Raw genomic sequence first — 19,705 nt, forward strand, 5'->3', positions numbered from 1 at the left:
CTCCAGATTGGAGGACTTACTGGGAGCTGGGGGTTCGAGGCCATGCCTAACATCACAGGGAGGATCATACCTATTTTTACATTGACATTAAGTACATTTGTGGTATGTAACTAGCCTGGGAGATCAAAATTCAAAACTTGAGGGATCCCTGGGTGGCTTGGCAGTTTAGCTCCTGCCTTTGGCCCAGGGCGTGATCCTGGAGTCCCGGGATGGAGTCCCACGTCAGGCTCCTTGCATGGAGCCTGCTTCTCCCTCTGCCTGTGTCTCTGCCTCTCTCCCTCTCTCTGTGTCTCTCATGAATAAATAAATAAATAAATCTTTTTAAAAAATTCAAAACTTGAGCTATGGTTTCTACTGAATTCCCACTGTTTCCACACCATTGTAAAGTCAAAAAATCCTAAGTGGCACTATTGTAAACCAGGGACTGTCTATACTCCAAAGCCCCTGTTTTTCCCCTCTCTTGGAACTCTTCAGTGAATTCTTCAATGTGATCACCTGCTGGACATTAACAGAGTAGTTCTGTGTGTATAAATGCATGTATGTATGCCTGTACTTCTGTGTGTGTGTGTTGTGTGTGTATTTTAAAAACTGGCTTATTCTTTAACAAAGTTCCCACCAAGATTGTATTGATAAATAGCACTGTGCATTTATATTGACATGGAATACATTTAAAGTATATATATGTCTTATTTTTCTTACCATCCTAATTTTAAAACGAACTCTTTGTAAAGAGAACAACTTTTGTTGAATTCAATAAGGCTGCAGACACAACAGGAAATTTTACTAACTGCTGAGTTTGTCATCCTTCAGCAATGTCAGAGGTTCCATTTATTTGAATATTCTGTTAAAAATGTCACAGTTGCAATTATGTTAAGGTAAATTCATTTACCCATGAATTTTAATTTCTGATTGGCCAGAAATTACTTACCTTGCCTTCATGCTAATAGTATTCAGCAGCCAATTTATAACTGGTCTTGAAAAACAAGACCAGTTATAATGGCCTTTTTTTAAAGGCTTGTGACTTGTTACCTTAATCCTTATACATATCAAATGGATATCAAACCATAAATGAGAATCAATTTCCAATAAACTCAATAATGCAAAGTCTTATGGAGAGTGCCACTCCACAAGAAATAATGTTTTCACTTCAATAATTGATCAAGCTAAGTGTTGTGATACTGGCTGAACTAATTCCACTTGTTCTATTGTAAATGTAGACCTAATTTTCCCTCCTACTTTTGAGAAATGTACCTTAAAAATTTACTAGAATTAAGTATGTATGCTAATATCTCCCTATACCCTGCTATCTTGGATAGGTTTCACACCATTTTGACGTTTTAATATTTCCCTACTGCTAGTATCTCAGACAACTGAAATTCCTTCATCTATGAGGCTGCTGAAAGGCAAATCTCTGCGAAGTATCCAGAGATACTAAATTTCCATCACTTTATGCACAAGTTTCTCTCTTGGCATGAGGTTCCTGAATTAAAGTCTGGCACTAAAACTGCCTCTTAAATGGCAATCATAGTAAGAGAAACTGTATAGACTGTTATATAGTATTTTCTTGAAAAGCCTTAAGCTATCTTCCTGCAATGGTGCTGGACACGGTGGATTCATAATAATTTATTTACAAAACAAATGCAGAGGGGTTTATGTGCTGGCTGACACTGCTTGTTGGATTTGGCTAAAAGCTTCAGGGTAAGTCAAGGGTTGTCGCAGTAGAAGTCCAGAACAAACCAACTGGTTGTCCAAGGTGGGACAAAGTGATCCATGGGATCTTTTCAGATGACTGGTGCCTGTCATTTAAGATAGGTTACAGGTATTCTATAAACATAATCATGTTTTCCTAATTATTGGTCTCATCAAGAGTATCTCTAAGGGGTCTGGAATACTGTTGAAGAGGTATCATCCCGTTTCATATTTCAGAGGGTTCTACATCAAAAGGAGGCTTGAATGATTCAGAAAAACACAGTGGATCCCAGAAGAATGGCTCTTGAAACAAAGATGGTGGTGTAGAATGGAATGTCTGCTCATTCGCCTATCATTTGTGGTGGTTTTTAATTTGTTTTTTCATCATAGGATGAGGGAAGAACTCTAAAGCAAAAATGTCCATTTACAGCAACATTGAAGTGATATCAAAACTGACTTGATTTGTATAATAAATTCTCTAACTGGCTGAAGCTGGTAAAGTAGCCTGAACCCTGAATGATGTTTGAGTGAGCACAGCAGACACATACTAGATCTAACTATGAACATCCTTATGACCAATGATCAGTGAGACATGTTTTAACCAACAGTCCACAGACCTATATACTAAATACTTTGTCCTATTCTGGGTGCTGGTTTTCAATACGTAATTAACATATTCAGAATGCACCGCCCTTTTCTGGAACTTGACATCTCTGACTTTGTCTCTTTAATGAACTACACATTTAATTTATTCAATGGATGTGTTTAGTTGCCATGCCAGTTAGTAAATTCAGTTCTGTAAATTTTTTAAATTATAAAAATCACATCACTTGTCTGCAGAAAGTATAACAGTTTCTTTCCTGGAGTCAAATGATTTCTTTATCAAAATCCTATATTTCTGGGTCCAGGCAAGAGTTCCCCTATCCCAGATGGTATATGACTTCTGACTTTAGACTTCTGCTCATCTGCACTCTTTATTTTTGAGTTACAGGAAGAGTAATTTACACATGTACACTTTGGGGGTGGGGAGTCAGGAAGTGGGGATGTGAGGAAGGGCAAGGGTTTTAAGAATGCGGAATAGATATTGAGGACCTGAAGCATGCATATTCTAAGAAATAATTATATTCTTTTACATTTTTGTCTCTTGGGAGCAATGTTCTGTTTTAGTCATTAGGTGTTGCAAAGTGACCAAGCCTTTTACTTTACAATTCCCTTTTGCCTTCATATAAAAAACAAAAGGAACCAATTATTTTCCATTTTTGTTTTGACAAAGTATGTTGACATTAAATTCATAAATTATTTAAAGGAAATAGTACTGTGAATCAGTGTCCAATGTTTCAAGACCTGGCTCATTTTAAAAAGATACCTATTTATGAGTGGTAATGAGAATACACAAATAAAAATAGGATACAGGTATTTTTTAGCAGAAAAAATTCATAAATTTACTCAGGAAAGAAAGTTTGAAGCTGCAAAATCATTTTAATATGCATATAATTAATTGTCAAACTTTATATTGTGAAATTTAATTAAACATATTCTAGCCATTTGGATTTTGAAATGCTAGGTACAATACTAAGTGGAAGATGTGAGGAATCGATATCATCCTTCTGGCATTTTTGTTTCAGCTGTATAATAGCTTTCTTATGAGGTGTGTAAGAGAGCTACTGATATTTTTACCTTGATCTACAGGAAAACGAACATTCTATAAAGGGTAAATCTATTAATTAGAGACCCGCACAGCTTTCTTTCTTGCTAGTATAATCGTTAAATTGATTTTTCCAGTCCATCATGTAATTGTTCCAGCGATAGAATCCTGCTCTCCATTCTCGTTCTGCTTCATCAATATTTCCTGTAAAACATGCAATAAGTTGTATTAATCTAAATTTTAATCTGTTTACATTAATTGAAAAATAATTTTGGTTACAGATGCTATTTTTTCCAAGAACATGGCACAGTAATTTTTAATTTTTTATTATTTATTATCAGCTTCTTTCACTACTTGGAAAGCTTGTAATAAAATTTTATACATTATATGAAATTGCAAATAATATACATGTATAAATTGCATATATCATAAAAATATGGATAAATTGATATATCTAACTAGGTTACATAACATGTATTTAGTTTCTAAGAAGATGCATAGATATCATTGCCTTTTCTTGAGCTCTTTTACATAACAGAAATCTCACTTAATGTCTTATTTACATATGTAATTCTATAGCAAACTATTATTCCCGATGAAAATATTTATATATATGTATTAATGCATAAGGGCAACTATGTATACCCTCCATATATATTTTTCTCTCACTCTGTATCAGTATACTTTAGTTCCGAAAAATGCCTAGTCATTGAAAGCAATTTATTGAAACTACTACATGAAAGCAATTTATTAATTGCTTTGCAAATTAGAAAGATGACTAAGACAATCTCCGCTTTCCAGTAGTTTGTAAAGTGTATACATGTGTCAGGGGAGGGGAGTGTTGATGCCAGGAATAATGTGAGGCAATGAACCAAAAATGGTCTATGTACTACAAGCACCTTGAAATCTTGATTAATTTGAAAATGTGTTACACTAAAGTTTATGAACAACAGAAACTCTTACATTACAACCTCTAAAATCATATATTCATGTTCCTAAAAATACACATGATAAAGCTGGAAGATAGTTTAAATTATTCAAATCTATTAGTATTTTATACACTTGTAGTTCTCACACTTTTAGGATTCTGTGCAATAGTCATTGAATTAAAAAACATTTTGCGGTATTTTGGCTATTCTGAAAATAAGGAATTGACAATTTTTTGAATACATACTTTTCTGTTAGGAATTTTTTAAATTAATTACAACTGTGAGGTATTGATTTGGGGAAGACAGTTCATGTGATCTCACTACATTATACATGAAAATGTGTCTTTTCACTAATGCTGTTAACAATGGAGCACACTCAGTGACTGATTTTTAGTTTATGAAAATCAAAATACATAAAATATTTATATAGCTATTATAATATCCCCTGTAATTTAGGATATATCTAAGTTTAAAATGTTCATACTGCTTGGACTTTGGACAAGTATTTGCAAATATATACAAAAATGTCTTGTTTTAAAAATGTCTTTTAAAAGGTCAATGACTAGTTATTTTGTGAATAATAGAACTTTTCTAAAAAACATTAGATGTGAAAGACATTAAATATCATACAAATAATCTAGTCTTATGGTGTTTTTATAATTAAATGCTTTTTAAAATGTTATGCAAAATAAGGGCTCTAAAGTTCAGAAAGAAAAAACTTATGTTATAACAAATAAATGATTGGTAATTTACAACTTACATCATGAATTTTAATACTCAGAGAAAAGCTTTTAGATTTGATTTTTTTCTTGTTCATAGAATGATAACAAATTCATTGATTCATATAAATAAAAATTTATTTCCTTTTGTACCATAATCAAACACTATACAATTTAGTGTACTGAAATACTTTGCTTTCTATTGTACAAATGTTTTGTAATCCTGAGTAATTTTTTCTTCAATAATACTGAACATTGGTTGAGATAATAAAATATAAAACTTGATTATTTTTAATACAATGTCGACTGAATACACCATAATAAAAAGATAACAAAAATTTTTAGTCCCATGACATAAATAAAAACCAAAATTAGAAGTTTTTATTTCTTCCCACACTTCTCTTCTTCCTCCATACTGGAATACTACTTAGATGGCTATAGATTTATATTCTGTGAGATGTAGATCTATTATCTATTTGTTTTGCAGTTAGCGAGGTACTACAATGTGAAATAAAGGACATTATATAGGTTTTGGGGTGAAATGGGTTAGATTCCAGTTTGACTACTTACTCTGTTAGTGACATAGAAAAAATTCTTACTTTTGAAACTAGTTTTCCAGCTGTAAATGGGGTCAGTGATCACTATTTTGCCGTGTTACTTACCGTGAAGGATAAATCAGTTGGTTTGTACATTATGAAATCAAGCTCTATAGACCTATTGGGAGCTCCACTAACAAATTTACTGCCCTGTTACAAAAATTTATTCTTAAATTTGCTCTTTATTGAATCCATGTATAGCTAGATCAATACCAATAGTTTATAAACATATTGACACAACTTTTTCAGGACTTTTGTGATGTTTGATTTGTTCACATCGTTGTCTCATTTGGAAAAGAAAAAGTCAGGCTTTCTTCCCTACAGAAAGAGTAATACTAATAAGGCTACTCTTTGACTTGTCAATTAAAAAAGAGTGAGCAATATTTCACCAGTGGAATCTATCAAGTCTGAGGTGTTAAGAAAGAATACAGGAGAGGTGAGTCAACTCAAAATTAGTCATGAAGGTAAGCTAGAAGAAAAGATTAAATTGGATATGAATTGTGCTAATCATTATAATAAAAAAATCACGTACTTTGAGATTTCATTGAAAATCTCTTTTGTTCCCATTACTTGCTTATTTTCCTGTTATTCAATTATTAAAGCTACCAAGGAATGCATAATTCTTTACATTCTGTTACGTTCTTACGTTGCAGATCAGAAACGTATTAGTTGTCCTGTTATATTTCTGAGTGTGGGATGACAGTGAACTATGACTAATACTGTCGAGTGAACTACTATAAATTCAGGCAAAACTTTGTGAAAGCTTGCATATAGAGATAATTATTGTATTGCACTTCACTATATTGTGCCTTGCAGATACTGCATGTTTTATAAATTGAAGGTTTATAGCACCCTGCATCAAGTAAGTCTATCCACACAACATTTTCCAAGTGAGCATCTGCTCACTTCTTGTCTCTGTGTTCCATTTTGTTTGGTAATTCTTGCAATGTTTCAAATTTTTCATTATTATTTCTGAATTGCTGCAATCTCGTGATAAAATTTTAAAGTATAAGGAATTGCTTCTTTTGGATGAGCAAAGAAAGTAGTTTCTTGAGCTAGAAGCTACTTCCAGTAAATGCTGTGAAGACTGTTGCAATGACAATAAAGAATTTAAAATATTACATAAACTCTGTTGATAAAGCAGCAGCAGAGTTTGAGAAGATTGACCCCAGTTTTGAAAGAAGTTCTACTGTAGGTCAAATTCTACCAAACAGTAACACACGCTACAGCAAAATCATTCGTGAAAGGAAAAGTCACTCAATTGTGCAACTTCATTGATGTCTTATTTGAAGAAATTGCCACAGCCACCTACCTCAGCCTTCAGCAACCATCAACCCTGAACATTGAAGCAAGACTCTCCACCAGCGGCAAAAAGATGATGTCTCATTGAAAATTCAGATGGTGGTTAGCATTTTTAGCCATAAAGTGCTTTTTTAAAAGACTTTTTTATTTATTCATGAAAGACAGAGACATAGGCAGAGGGAGAACCAAGCTCCCTATTGAAAGCCGATGCAGGACTCAATCCCAGGACCCTGGGATCACGATATGAGCCAAAGGCAGATGCTCAGCCACTGAGCCACCCAGGCACCCAGCTATCAAGTGTTTTTATTTTATTTATTTTATTTTTTTAAAAAGATTTTACTTATTCATGAGATACACAGAATAGAGGCAAAGACATAGGCAAAGGGAGAAGCAGGCTCCCTGTAGAGAGCCCTATGTAGGACTGACTCCATCCTGGGGCCCAGGGATCAAGATCTTGAGCCCAAAAAACCCAAAAAAACCTGAGCCAAAGGCAGAAGCTCAACCTTACTGAGCCATCTAGGTGCCCCCATAAAGTGTTTTTAAATTAAGATGTGTTCATTGTTTTTTAGAGATAATGCTCTTAAACACTTAATAGACTACAGCACAGTATAAATATAACTTTTATATGCATTGGGAAACCAAAACATTCATTGACTCGCTATATTGCCATAATTGCTTTACTTCTGTGGTCTGGAACCAAACTGGCAATATCTTCCAAGTATGCTTATAGTTTTAAAATAAAACAAAGGAAAAACCACTGGAGCTAATATTATTCTTTATTGGGAGGATTTAAAGGTCAAAGTGGTTTTTCCTTTAAATAAATTTACTCTTCCACTTTTAGCGAAAAATGCTGATATCTTATTGGCATCAAATGGGTCATTTCTCTCTTTTCTTTTTCAAACAATTGTTAAATATTATGCAGTTACATTTTTAGAGAAAATTTTGAATTTGGTAATATTTAAAACAAATATTGCACATTTTATTTCTTGCAGGTGCACGCACTAATAGTGCAGGCATATGCTGAAGTGTAGTCTGAAAGTTAAGTGCTAGAATTCCTGTGTTTAAACAAGTCTTAAGGATCATTTTATTTGAGAACATTTATTGCTCAAATGTAAACTACTGCTCAAGTGGTACTTATAAAGCTCATTGGGTTTCCATCTTGAGTGAGGTAAACATCTCTCCCTTTCAGAAACCCCGTCAGTAGTTTTTCTTTGAAATGTTCCTTTACATATAGAGTTGCTTTTTTAAAACATAATATTTCCATAGGAACTTAAGTCCAGGTCATGGGAATAACTCCAATTTTCAAAATACCAAATACTGAAATGTGTGAGGTTTCGCAACTTGAAATACACAAAATATGGTAAGAATGTGTGTTCTTAATCTTTTTTAATCCCCCTACATTATTCATTTATAAAGCCCAAAAAACATATAATTTCAAAGTGGTTTTGTTTAAATGTAAAAAAAAAGGAGGATGTTGATGTTACCACACTCAGATCATGCATTTACTTTACATCTTATAAAGTATATTTTATATAACTTTTACAGGGGAATTATCTGAAAAAAAAATGCTAAAGCATAAAATGATGTTTTTAAGGGGCTTTGGAACTATCCCAGAGCACAATACTACCCCAGAGCAAGACCTGCTATGTCCATACAGCTCAATGTTGCTCAAACTAGAAAATCGTTCGTCACTGCACAGGCAGGAGTGGCAGCTAGCCAAAAACCTAGGAGTTTGTTTATTCAACCTGCTTTATGGCAGTTGAGTATTTAGAGATAGAGATTTTGAAGTAACATCTTCAAAAATTGCTGATACTTAAATCGACAAATAAATTGCAGGAGGCCACAGAAGCTCGAAACAGAACAAATCAGTTTGGCTTGTAATAATAAGTTAATCATTTAAAATCCTCCCCATTTCCTCTCATTGTCCCTCGATTACGACCTTCTCATTTAAAAATATTTTAAGTAAAGATTAAGAATGTGTAGTCTGTGTTATGTTAAATGGTACCTCTTTTGGTCTCTTGGCAGATTAAACATGTTACCTCATTGTTATTCACACCCGGAGGACACAAGGGCAGCACTGTAGCTTTGCCAAGGGATGCAGAAACCCATCTCTGGATATATATTATGTCACAGAACATTTGGTAATACACAGAGCACTGGTATATCAGAAACATCTCCCAAACAGATGGAGTACATAATTATAATTTTGGTGAGTAATGTCTGATCATTAAAAAGCATATTAAACAATCAAATATAGCTCTGAGATGCCCATGTTTGCCTGAAACTAACCCCCACCACTCTAAACAGGAAACTAGAGCATCTACTATATATATTTCAGGGCCTGAAAAATCACAGAGAGTATTATGATGAACGGAGTGGTAAAGTCTAAGGAAACTGGGCAGCAATCTGTCTGATGGTTGAGATTCGATTACTTTTCCTTTGAAAAATAAAGGCCCGAGGAGTCACATGAGTTAGAAACAGCTGGGTTTTTAAAAACTGGCAAGTGAGTGAGATATGTATGTCATTTTCCTCACAGAAGAGGCGATCATTCAAGCTGATGGTTCAAGTTGATTTAAATATTTTCTTTCTAATGAAGTTTGAAATAACACAATGATCTGAACCAACTTTCCTAGTGTTTCCTTATATAAGCTTAAGGATTCCCTTCCCAAAGTTAGGTAAGTAAATCACTGTCTGGTTATTGTACTGTGTATTATATGTATGTGTTCATGATAAATGTCTCTAAGCTCAGAATATTTAGAAATATCTGGATTGCATCTTTAAATATTCAAATTCTGGAGTTTTTTTTTCCTCTTAGAAATCAAGAGTTCTATTTATCAATAGATTTGTGTTTACCTCTCTTTGAGTATAAATTATATTCATTCTATATTTTAGCAATTATATTTTTAGTTCTATTCACTGTTTATTTCGTATGTGTATTTATTCATTTATCCATTAGTTAATTCCAGAAAGATGAGCTGAAGAGCAAGTAGTGCCCTATTTTAGTTCCCCTACTAGGTTTTATGTTCCTCTGGGGGAAAATTTCTACTTTAGTTTTCTTTATTTAACTACTAAAGTGCTGCTCCTATAGCAAGCCCTCAAATATACCTAAACTTGCTGGAAGAAAGTTGTGAAAGTGATGCACTCACTGCAATCAAGTAATTGTAAACTCATAGATTAACACCACCACTGTGCCTTGGACAATCTAGCTTTTCTTCCTTTTACATAATTCACAACCAATTATTTGACCAAATACTAAAAATACACACACCTGTCATTTCCAAGACTTTGGGAAAAAATAGTGTCCAGAATCGGCATTGTTGAGCACGCAGTTTAGTGTATACTCGTGGTGAATCTGTATTCAAGGTTAAATATTTTTGGTCAGTGTTTTCAAAGGCAGGCCATCTTGTGCTATTGTTCTGGGTTCCATCTGGATGTCTAAAAAAATTAAAAAGAGATGTTATAGTTCTACTGAAATCATTTTTATTTTTAATTTTTTAAAAAGATTTTATTTATTAATTTATTCATGAGAGATACAGAGAGAGGCAGACACATAGGCAGAGGGAGAAGCAGGGAGCCTGATGTGGGTACTTGATCCCAGGACACTGGGATCATATACTGAGCCAAAGGCAGAAGCTTAACCACAGAGCCAACTCAGGTGTCCCTGAAATCATTTTTAGATAGAAAGAATATTGTTCTAAAAAACCAACAACAACTTTTAAAAAGTTAGAAAAAATGTGGATTTGTTTTGAAGATGTCAAGTTAAAATGAACTGGGTGGAATGTTTTCAGTAACTCGAAACACTAAATTAAAAGCATAGGAATGAAAATTTAAAGAATAACTTTCACATGCATTTCTGTTTACCATACAGGGAGAAAAAAATATTTCCTATTTCAAGAGTGCTGATGTTTTCTTCACACTTAAACATGCTCGAAGGGCAATGTTTCTTTTGTTTCCTTTTCCCCCTTTACCTCAGACCCAATCTTCTCACAGCAAACATTAATACCATCTACTCCATATCTTGCTTCCATGTCATTCCATATGTTCTTGCCATTACTGCCTGAGCTTGTGACCGATTACACAATTTATTATGTAATAACCATTACTGTAGGAAACTGCCTTCCATCTCCCTTTCAAGTTGATCCTACAGTCTTATAGATCTGCTCACCAATGAAAATTGTTTCAATAATTCCCCAATGAGTTCAGGTAAATTTACTGAATGTGGTGCCTCCCATATTTCCAAGCTTACTTTCAGAGAGTCTTTGTATGAGTCGACCAACAGGAATTAGAGACAGTTCCCTAGTAATTCCCTCCTCTGTTTCACCTCTTTGCCTTTGTGCAGCTATTCTGCTTAGAATCCCTTCTTTTCCCAAAGGTAATTCAGATTCTCTTTTTCATATTCTCTTTTTGTGCTGATATTTCCCATATCTTTATTGTGATTTTTGTATCAATAATACTTGGTTCTAATTTTTAGAAATGTATAGTTTGGGGTTTGTTTACATCTTTGTAGCACTCAAGAATGTCATACCTAGATCGCACAAACATAAACTCAAAGAGTAAACATTTTGCAAGTGGCTCCAAATAGTTTAGTCCCTGGCAATTCTATAGATTTCCCTCTAATCTATTTTTATGCTATGATTATGAGTTAAACACTGCCCTAGGATTTGGAAATACAAATAAATATGGGAAACATATTTTCCCTCCGGGAATTTACAAGGAAGAACATTCATGAAAACAAAGAACCTGGTAGCCTAAACCAAACATAAACAAAGGGATACAAATTATCAGAAGAGGAAACAATCACTACCTGTTTAAAAGGTAATTACCTGAAGGAAGGAGATTCTAGCTTGAAGGAAGGAGAGTAAATAAGGAACCGAACCAGAAAGAGAAGTTGGGAAAGCTAGAGAAAGGGAACAGAATGAACATCGTTATAAATAATGAGTGTTTATCTCAGGTCAAAACACAATGAAAAAACTAGTTTCCTGGAATATAAAATAGAGGAGATTCTATTAAAGTCACAGATTTAGGACATTAGTGTTATCACATTAAGATCTAACAGCCCAGGAAAATGTTTTAGACTTTAACTGTAGGCATTTACCATTCTTGAGGGATTTTTTACTAAATGGCTTATTTTGAACATAACATTTTAGAAATGTTGACCTGGAGATTATCCAGAATAACCAAGAAGCCTATAAAATAGTCACAGCTTCTTCTATCATAAACGGAAGACTAAAGTGATAAGGATACGTAAATCATTCCTTTCTCTTAGATTCATCCTACCTTAAAGTAAAATCATGTAAGAAAAACTCTTGGTTGACCTCTTCTAAAAGTTCAGCACGTGAATTTCTTCATCATTCAGATAGCTCTGTGGATTGGTAACAGAAAGTTGGGAGCAGTGACAAGAGGTACAAGATTTCTTTTTTGCCACAGGCCTGTGAATCCAGTAGATTTTGGAAAGAGAAGCAAGCATTCACTGGGCATGGTTATCTAGAGCAGATTTTGCCATCAAGAACTTGTATCCAATAAGCACCACAAATTCATATTTTATCGTAGAAGCGACATATCCAACCATGAATTCAGGAGCTTTGGAGATAAATAGCTTCTTGATGGACTAGTTGATTTTATGTAGGAATTGGATGATTAAAAAAGAGTTATTAATAACCAGAGCTATTCAAGCTAAACCAATATCATAACAGGATTGAAACCTCCTGCTTTAGGGTATTATTTGAGAGAGGTCATGAAGAAAATTTCTCCAGATCACAGATGGCACACTTGTCTAGGTGAATTATGTAGTCTTTTCCCTTTCTTTTAAAGCTTTAGAAACTAACAAGTACAGCTGCTGGAGGCTGGATATGAAACCAGGAAAACCATTGGTCTGATTCGGTACAGCAATTCTTATGTTCCTAAATTGCCCACTTTCCTTCTAATTCCACTCTAATTAACTTATGGCACCATTTTAACTGCTCATTCATGTCTGGCTTCTGCAAATGGTGACTTGAACAAAGCTGACTCGTACTTGAGTTCAAGAGCAAAGCACTATTGGCACTGCCCGTGTTCATTTGACAAACTTTGTTCTGTGAAGTATCTGATGACATTCCAAAACGCAATTCAGAGATAATAAAATCCCTTTGCCTATGGATGCAGATACAGTTTTCAAAAAGTTATTGAAATAGCTATTGAAGTGATGGAGCATTTTACTGTATAATTTGAAGAAATCTTCAAAGACTTTAAAACTTAACAAGAGATATAATTCTCTTTCTATCTGCATCAATTAAAGCCTGTGAAATACAACATATTTCTCAGATACACAATTCTGAAACACTATATGAATTTAATCCCAAAATTATAAGGTATATTTAAACATCTTGGCTCTGTTATTTTTCAAAAATATTTCCTGCTCTTGTCACAAAATAAAGACTTTGAAAGGATAATACCTAAAATTTTCCATGAAACAGAGAAATCTTGCTCTATTTTTACTATGAGATTTTTGTTCTACTTTGTGGTATGCAAAAGTCGTCTAAAGATCATCTACTACACTTTTTCTCTTCGGTAGATTTGAAAAGTTTTCAAATGTGGCTTATTTAACAAAAAAGGCAGAGTATTTTCCTAACATCCATATTTCAGGAAATTACTTGCTTGTCATCGATATTTGAGCACAGATTTGATCTTATTTTATGAGTAGATTTATAAAAAAAAGACATTAATTGACCCAGGATGTCTGATATGAAAAACTCGCATGTATTTAACTCCATATGTTTTCTTGGATTATAAATCTCAGGGTTGCCCATCAATTCTAACATAGGAATTAAGATTCTTTTTGAGTAAGAATTCAGAGACAATGATGTCTAGGCAAGGTATACAATGATTTTAAAGTAAATATATTTCAGTGTGCCTTACAATCTAATAAAATAAAGCCAGGACTAGTACTTGTAAATTAAATGGATATCCAAAATTTTCTACCGTCATGAGAGGGCAAAGGGAATACAGATTATATTGGATAATTTCTCAAATATACAAGTATTCATAGATTTATATTTTATGTCAAGTCACACTTTAATAATATTGCATTTTAACTTAAAGAATAGAGGGGCTATAAGAGAATCTGAATTTAGAAAAATAAAATTCATCTATTCATTCAACCAATATTAATTGAGTGCATATTATGTCAGGCTTATTTAAGTCACAGAAAATCAACAAAAACAAAAATGGAAATTCTTGCCCATTGCAGTTTTCTCTCTTTGAGGAAGATAGACAATAAAAAGATAAATAAGGAAAATATATAATATACTAGATTGTAAGAGTTGCTAGAGAGGGGACAGTGATGAAGGAATAGGTAGTAATGAATTTCCTTGGCCTTTGCCCATAGTTCCTGCGAGATAACCTCTAAATCTTTGGAATTTTGCCCTATATCTAATGGTTTATGCTAACAAAGCAACTCATGGTGAGCACCTTACAGCTTTTAATAAAGGCATGACTCAGGATGGGCCTGCTCACACTGATGATCTTGTGGAAGGAACAGCCATGCCAGGAGACCAACCATGTGATTAGAAGGGTGGGACTTTGAGTCTGGTGATATCAACCTGACCTCCAGGAAGGGAGGGGGCTGAAGATTGAGTTCAACCACAATGGCTAATGATTTAATTAATTATACCTATATAATGAAACTACAATGACACTCTGGACCTCAAGCTCAGGTGAGCTTCCTTGGGCTAGCTGTAGTCCATGCGCACATTGACACAATTAATGCCCTGAAGGTAATGCATCTCTGAGGTGATAGAAGCTTTACCTTTGGAATTCAGTGAGTAGTACCAGATGCTACTTAAGTGTCTCTTCTTTTGACTGGTTCTGATATATATCCTTTTACTATATAAAAATCAGAATTATAAATATAGCACCCTCCTGAGTTCTGTGAGTCATTCTAGGGCATGATTAAATCTGAGGAAGTCCTTAGGGATCTCAAATGTATAGCCAACTAGTCTGAAGTGAGGGTGGCCCTGGTGACCTTGAACTTGCAACTGGTGTCAGAAATCTTGGGCCAACTTGGGAGTCTGAAGGCCTAAGCCCTTAACCTTGGTTTTGGCTACCTCTGGGTAGAGAAACTCTGCAATATTTGATAAGAAAGGAACTTTTAAGTGGAGATTTGAAGGAGAGGAGTGAGAGCATTTTTGGAGGAAGAGCATTTCAACAGAAGGAATAGAAAGCAAAGGGTATAAGACAGATGAGCGTCTGAAGTTTAACATGAAAAGTGAATGAGGGAGTGTGGCTAGAGTGGAGCCAGCTGGGGAGGGAGTAGTCTGAGGCAAGACTGGAGAGGTGACAGGAGGCCACATTATTTAGTGACCTGTAGGTCCTTGTAAGCTTTTTATGTCTACTCTCAAGGAAGAAGTAATTGGAGGGTTTGCACAAAGAAAGGACAAGGTCTCACTTAATATTTTTCAAAAGATCATCTGGCTGGAGTTCTGGGAATAGTCTGCAGAGAATCCAAGGCCAGAGGCAGGAACACCAGCTAGGAAACTACTGGAATAATTTAGGTGAGAGATGATGGTTGCATGAACAGGGAGGTAGGAGTAGAAATTGAGACAAGTGTTTAGATCTTGAATGTATTTTGAAGGTATCTAACACCCTTGCAATTAGGCAATGGTGTAGAAATAGAGAGAAGGCAAGGATGGCACTAAGGATTCTGGCCAGAGAAATTGGAAGGATGAATGGAGTTGCCATTACTGAGATAGAAACTGCTGCAAGAACATGTTTGAAGGAAAATATTGAGAATTCAGCTCTTCACATATTAAATTTGAGATCCAAATACAGATTGGAATTTAGTAGTAACTTTTATTTTACTGAGGGAATCCCTGCCTTCCAAATGGATTCACAAGCTTTTTAATGTAGTATTTCTCAGGAACACCAAAATTATGATGCAATTTCCAAATTTCAATATAGAAATGACATCTAGAAATATACACATGGTGATTTATTAATTCATAGGATACATAGCACATGTCACTTCCTGGATCATAGCTCTTTGTTCTATGCTTATCCTACCATCTCTTTAGATCTTCCCTTGATGACTCCATTAAAATAGCCAATCTTAATTTCCTCATATTTCTTTTTTTTACAATTTTCATTTAAATTCCAATTAGTTAACATACAGGGTAATATTAGTTTCAAGTGTACAATATAGTGTTTCAACACTTGCATCCAACACCCAGTACTTACTACAGCAAGTGCCCTCCTTAGTCCCTATCACCTATTTTACCCAACCCCCACCCACCTTCTCTCTGGGTTTGTTCTCAGTTTGTTCTCTAGAGTTAAGAGTCTATTTCTTGGTTTGCCTCCCTCTCTTTTTTCTTTTCCTTTTGTTTATTTGTTTGTCTCTTGAATTCCACATATGAATGAAATCATATGGTATTTGTCTTTCTCTGTCTGACTTATTTCACTTAGTAATTTCTAACTCCAACCATGTTGTTACCAATGGCAAGATTTCATTATTTTTTATGGCTGAGAAATATTCAAAACTGATTTTAACTGTAATTTTTTTTCTTCCCTTATTACAGAGTGCTATGGTCTGAATGGTTGTGTGCTCCTGAAATAAGGTGATGGTACTAGGAGCTAGAGACTTTGGGAGATGTTTTAGCTGTAAGGGCAGGCCCTCACGAATGGGATTGGGGCCTTTATCTAAGAGGCTTCAGAGGGATTCTTTGTCCCTTCCACTATATGAGGACACAGTGAGAAGGAGCTGGTTATCCATTGGGTCCTCATCAGAAGGAGACCATGCTAGTGACTTAATCTTGGACTTCTAGTCTCCAGAACTGTCAACAATAAATTTCTGTCATTTATAAACTAACACATCTATGATATTTTGTTATAGTGGCCAGAATGGATCAAGACAGAGGGTAAGTTCCATGCAAAACATCATTTGGCTGTTTTGTTTACAACCTGGAATTATGCCTGTCTTATAGTATCTAGGCAAGAAATATGAATAGAAAAATAAGAAACATCACAACGGATAGTTCAAGTTAGCTCATTTTTGTTTAACTATTGTGAATCTTCACATTTAAAAACTACCACCACGTGAGAAATTATACTCAAAGATGATCTTTTCTTCAATTTTAGTAAAATCAGTATCTGGATCCAAATAATATGAAATTATTCTTCAAATAAGTTTTTAATATGGCTATAAGAGACCATGGGATAGTTTTAACACATGCCTTACACGTAAACTATTTTTATTATGATAGTTTAACATGTAAATAAGATAATTGATAACATAAACTTGTGCCTAGAAGATTGACATTTAACAAGGGAGATGTGCAGATTTAGTATTATTAGAAAAAGAATTAGGAACCAATTGAGCAAAAAGAAAATAAAAAGGAGACATTTATTTAGTATGATTAGTAGTTGTATAACAACAATGAAATTTTCACAAGATGCTTCTGTTATTTTGACATATTTATATAAAGAACAGGCAAAGAAATTTTCAAATAGTAAACAAACTTTAATATTTAACTATATGATGATAAATATGAATCCACAATATAATCTTTCAGAAAAATATGAAGACACTGGTAAAACAGTGGTGCTGCTAAATAGCAAAGGATAAAATCCTGTTTCTCTCAAGATCATATTTTTTGCTTCATTTTGTATAGGAAACTCCTTAGGATAAATACAGACATTAAAGACATTTTGAAGTAGTTTTTGATTCCTTCTAGAGGAATTTTATGTGACTATATTATATCTATAAATTTGACCAAGTGCCATTGCTGATTTCATTTAAGTGTTTTAGAATCTCTTCAATCTTTAAAACTGACCCAACAATAGTTTTCTTAAATGAAAAAAAGTAATTGTACACTTATTCTTAATCATATAACTGACTAAATATCACTGAATTCTATTCAATGCAACTTAGTATTAATTCATGAATGCATTCTCAATAATTTATTCATATTGGCTCCATTTGATTGGTTTCATAAAACTTATACTGAATTTTCTGGTTTCCAATCAGCTTCTAAGATGAATCTTTAAAGACAAATATAATCATTTAAATATTTTTTTGCATATATAGACACATAAACACACAGGCATGCATATTTCCATGAATCTGAATCCCAGCATCGTGTGTATATGTGTATGTGTGTCTGTATGGATTCTGCAGCTTGAATATTAGAGGCAAAACAATTGAACAAATATCACTCACATACAAATATAATTTATATCATCCTATTGAAACTCACAATAGATATACCATGTTATATAAGAGATTCTTTTTCTTTTTTTAAAGATTTTATTTATTTATTCATGAGAGACACACAGAGAGAGAGGCAGAGACAGAGGCAGAGGGAGAAGCAGGCTCCATGCAGGGAGCCCGACGTGGGACTCGATCCCAGGTCTCCAAGGTCATGCCCTGGGCTGAAGGCAGCGCTAAGCCGCTGAGCCACTGGGGCTGCCCTATACCATGTTATATAGATTTTGGGTTTTAGAGCAAATCACATCTTATTTACTTTTGCATATTCAGCATCTGTCATAAGGCTGCACAGAAAGTATATACTCTAAATGCTTGCTGAAATACCTAACTGAATAGCCTTCAGATTTTTGGATATATTTTAGATTAATTCAGTATCAGTTATAAAATACTAAATTTTCACTGTATTAGGAGAGAGGAATTAAACTTAATCTCATGAGTTAAGATGACAAAGAAGGCTTGTAAATAATACTATTTTCAGATTGAAAACTTGAAAACTCATTGATTCTTCAGTGTCGGAAGTAATAATCCATTTGATGTCAAAGTCCTACATCAACTGAAGTGGAGTCACAATATGCTTGAGTTTCTTGTAAGCCTTATTTACAAACTGAAACTCGATTCTTTTCCAAGGCTCATTTATGCCCCTCATCTGCCCTCACTGCAGTTCGTTAGAAAGATTTTTATGATTGTACTGTTTTCCCTCTGTAGGCAATCAGGGTAAAAATATTAGTTACTAAAGCAATATGTAGTGTATAATAATATAGTTGTGCATAGAAAGATTTTTATAAGTAGATTATTTGCAATTTATATTTAATGCAAATATTTAAATCTAGTTCACTTTTGTTATTTGCTTCCTTCTGCCTCCTGACATTTCCATTGCAAACTGTGGAGATGAGAGAAGTAATGATTGAAGAACAATTCCCTAGATTCATTGGTTTGTTAAGTTTCCTCCTTACTTCAACAGGTTTGTTTTTCTAGGTAGGAACCTGGGTACCCAGAGGGGCAGGATTGTATTAGTACCTGAGAAGTTGTCCGTGATTCAGAAATGCTCTAACAAGGACTTCTTGCATCTGCACCTTTTGCGTGGGTAGAGTCCATGGTCAAGTTGGTTATTAAATTTTTATTATTTCATCATCCCTAAGTAGAGAATTGGGATACATTCTCAACCTCACCGAAAAATAGGGATACGGATCTTTATGAGAGAAAGAGACAACGGAAGAAGGGGAAGAGAGAGGAAGAGAATGGAAGAAAAGAAAAGAATCCTAAAGGAAATATGTAAACTGTATGATCCTGCAACCGAATCTGCTCAAAAGGCAAACATATCAATGGGCTAAACCTTCTAGGGAAGAAAAAAAAAGGGATTTATTTTCACTCAACATTAATAAAAAGAAACAGGTGACATTTCCTTAAATAAATCCCATTAGGGAAGTGAGATATGTTTAATTGCAGATCATCTTCTAACTTTAAGAATAATTAGCAACTGCTGTAACTGAAGGTATGCAGATTCTAGGCTGAGGTGTCAGTCCCGGCAATAAGCATAGGCCAATTATGATATAAGGTAGCTAGAAATGTGCCATAAAAGTAGATGCCTG

The 19,705-nt window shown here is 34.2% G+C and overlaps 1 protein-coding gene and 1 long non-coding RNA gene across 2 annotated transcripts in view; one reads left to right on the forward strand and one right to left on the reverse strand.

Annotated features, from left to right (window-relative positions):
- The window catches only part of LOC144302653 (uncharacterized), a 540,109-nt gene that overhangs the window by 504,074 nt on the left and 16,330 nt on the right, over positions 1–19,705 (forward strand). Inside the window, exons 7-9 of the long non-coding RNA XR_013369612.1 lie at positions 8,906–9,089; positions 9,417–9,555; positions 16,429–16,767. This is a non-coding gene — a long non-coding RNA (uncharacterized LOC144302653). The remainder of the gene's footprint in view (positions 1–8,905; positions 9,090–9,416; positions 9,556–16,428; positions 16,768–19,705) is intronic.
- The window catches only part of BCHE (butyrylcholinesterase), a 58,920-nt gene continuing 42,363 nt past the window's right edge, over positions 3,149–19,705 (reverse strand). Inside the window, exons 3-4 of the mRNA XM_077880198.1 lie at positions 10,149–10,315; positions 3,149–3,538 (exon numbers count right to left, since the gene is read on the reverse strand). Of these exons, the coding sequence (XP_077736324.1) occupies positions 3,414–3,538; positions 10,149–10,315 (292 nt within the window). The 3' untranslated portion in view covers positions 3,149–3,413. The remainder of the gene's footprint in view (positions 3,539–10,148; positions 10,316–19,705) is intronic.

Source organism: Canis aureus, chromosome 31, assembly GCF_053574225.1.
Source record: "Canis aureus isolate CA01 chromosome 31, VMU_Caureus_v.1.0, whole genome shotgun sequence".
Taxonomy (NCBI): Eukaryota; Metazoa; Chordata; class Mammalia; order Carnivora; family Canidae; genus Canis; species Canis aureus.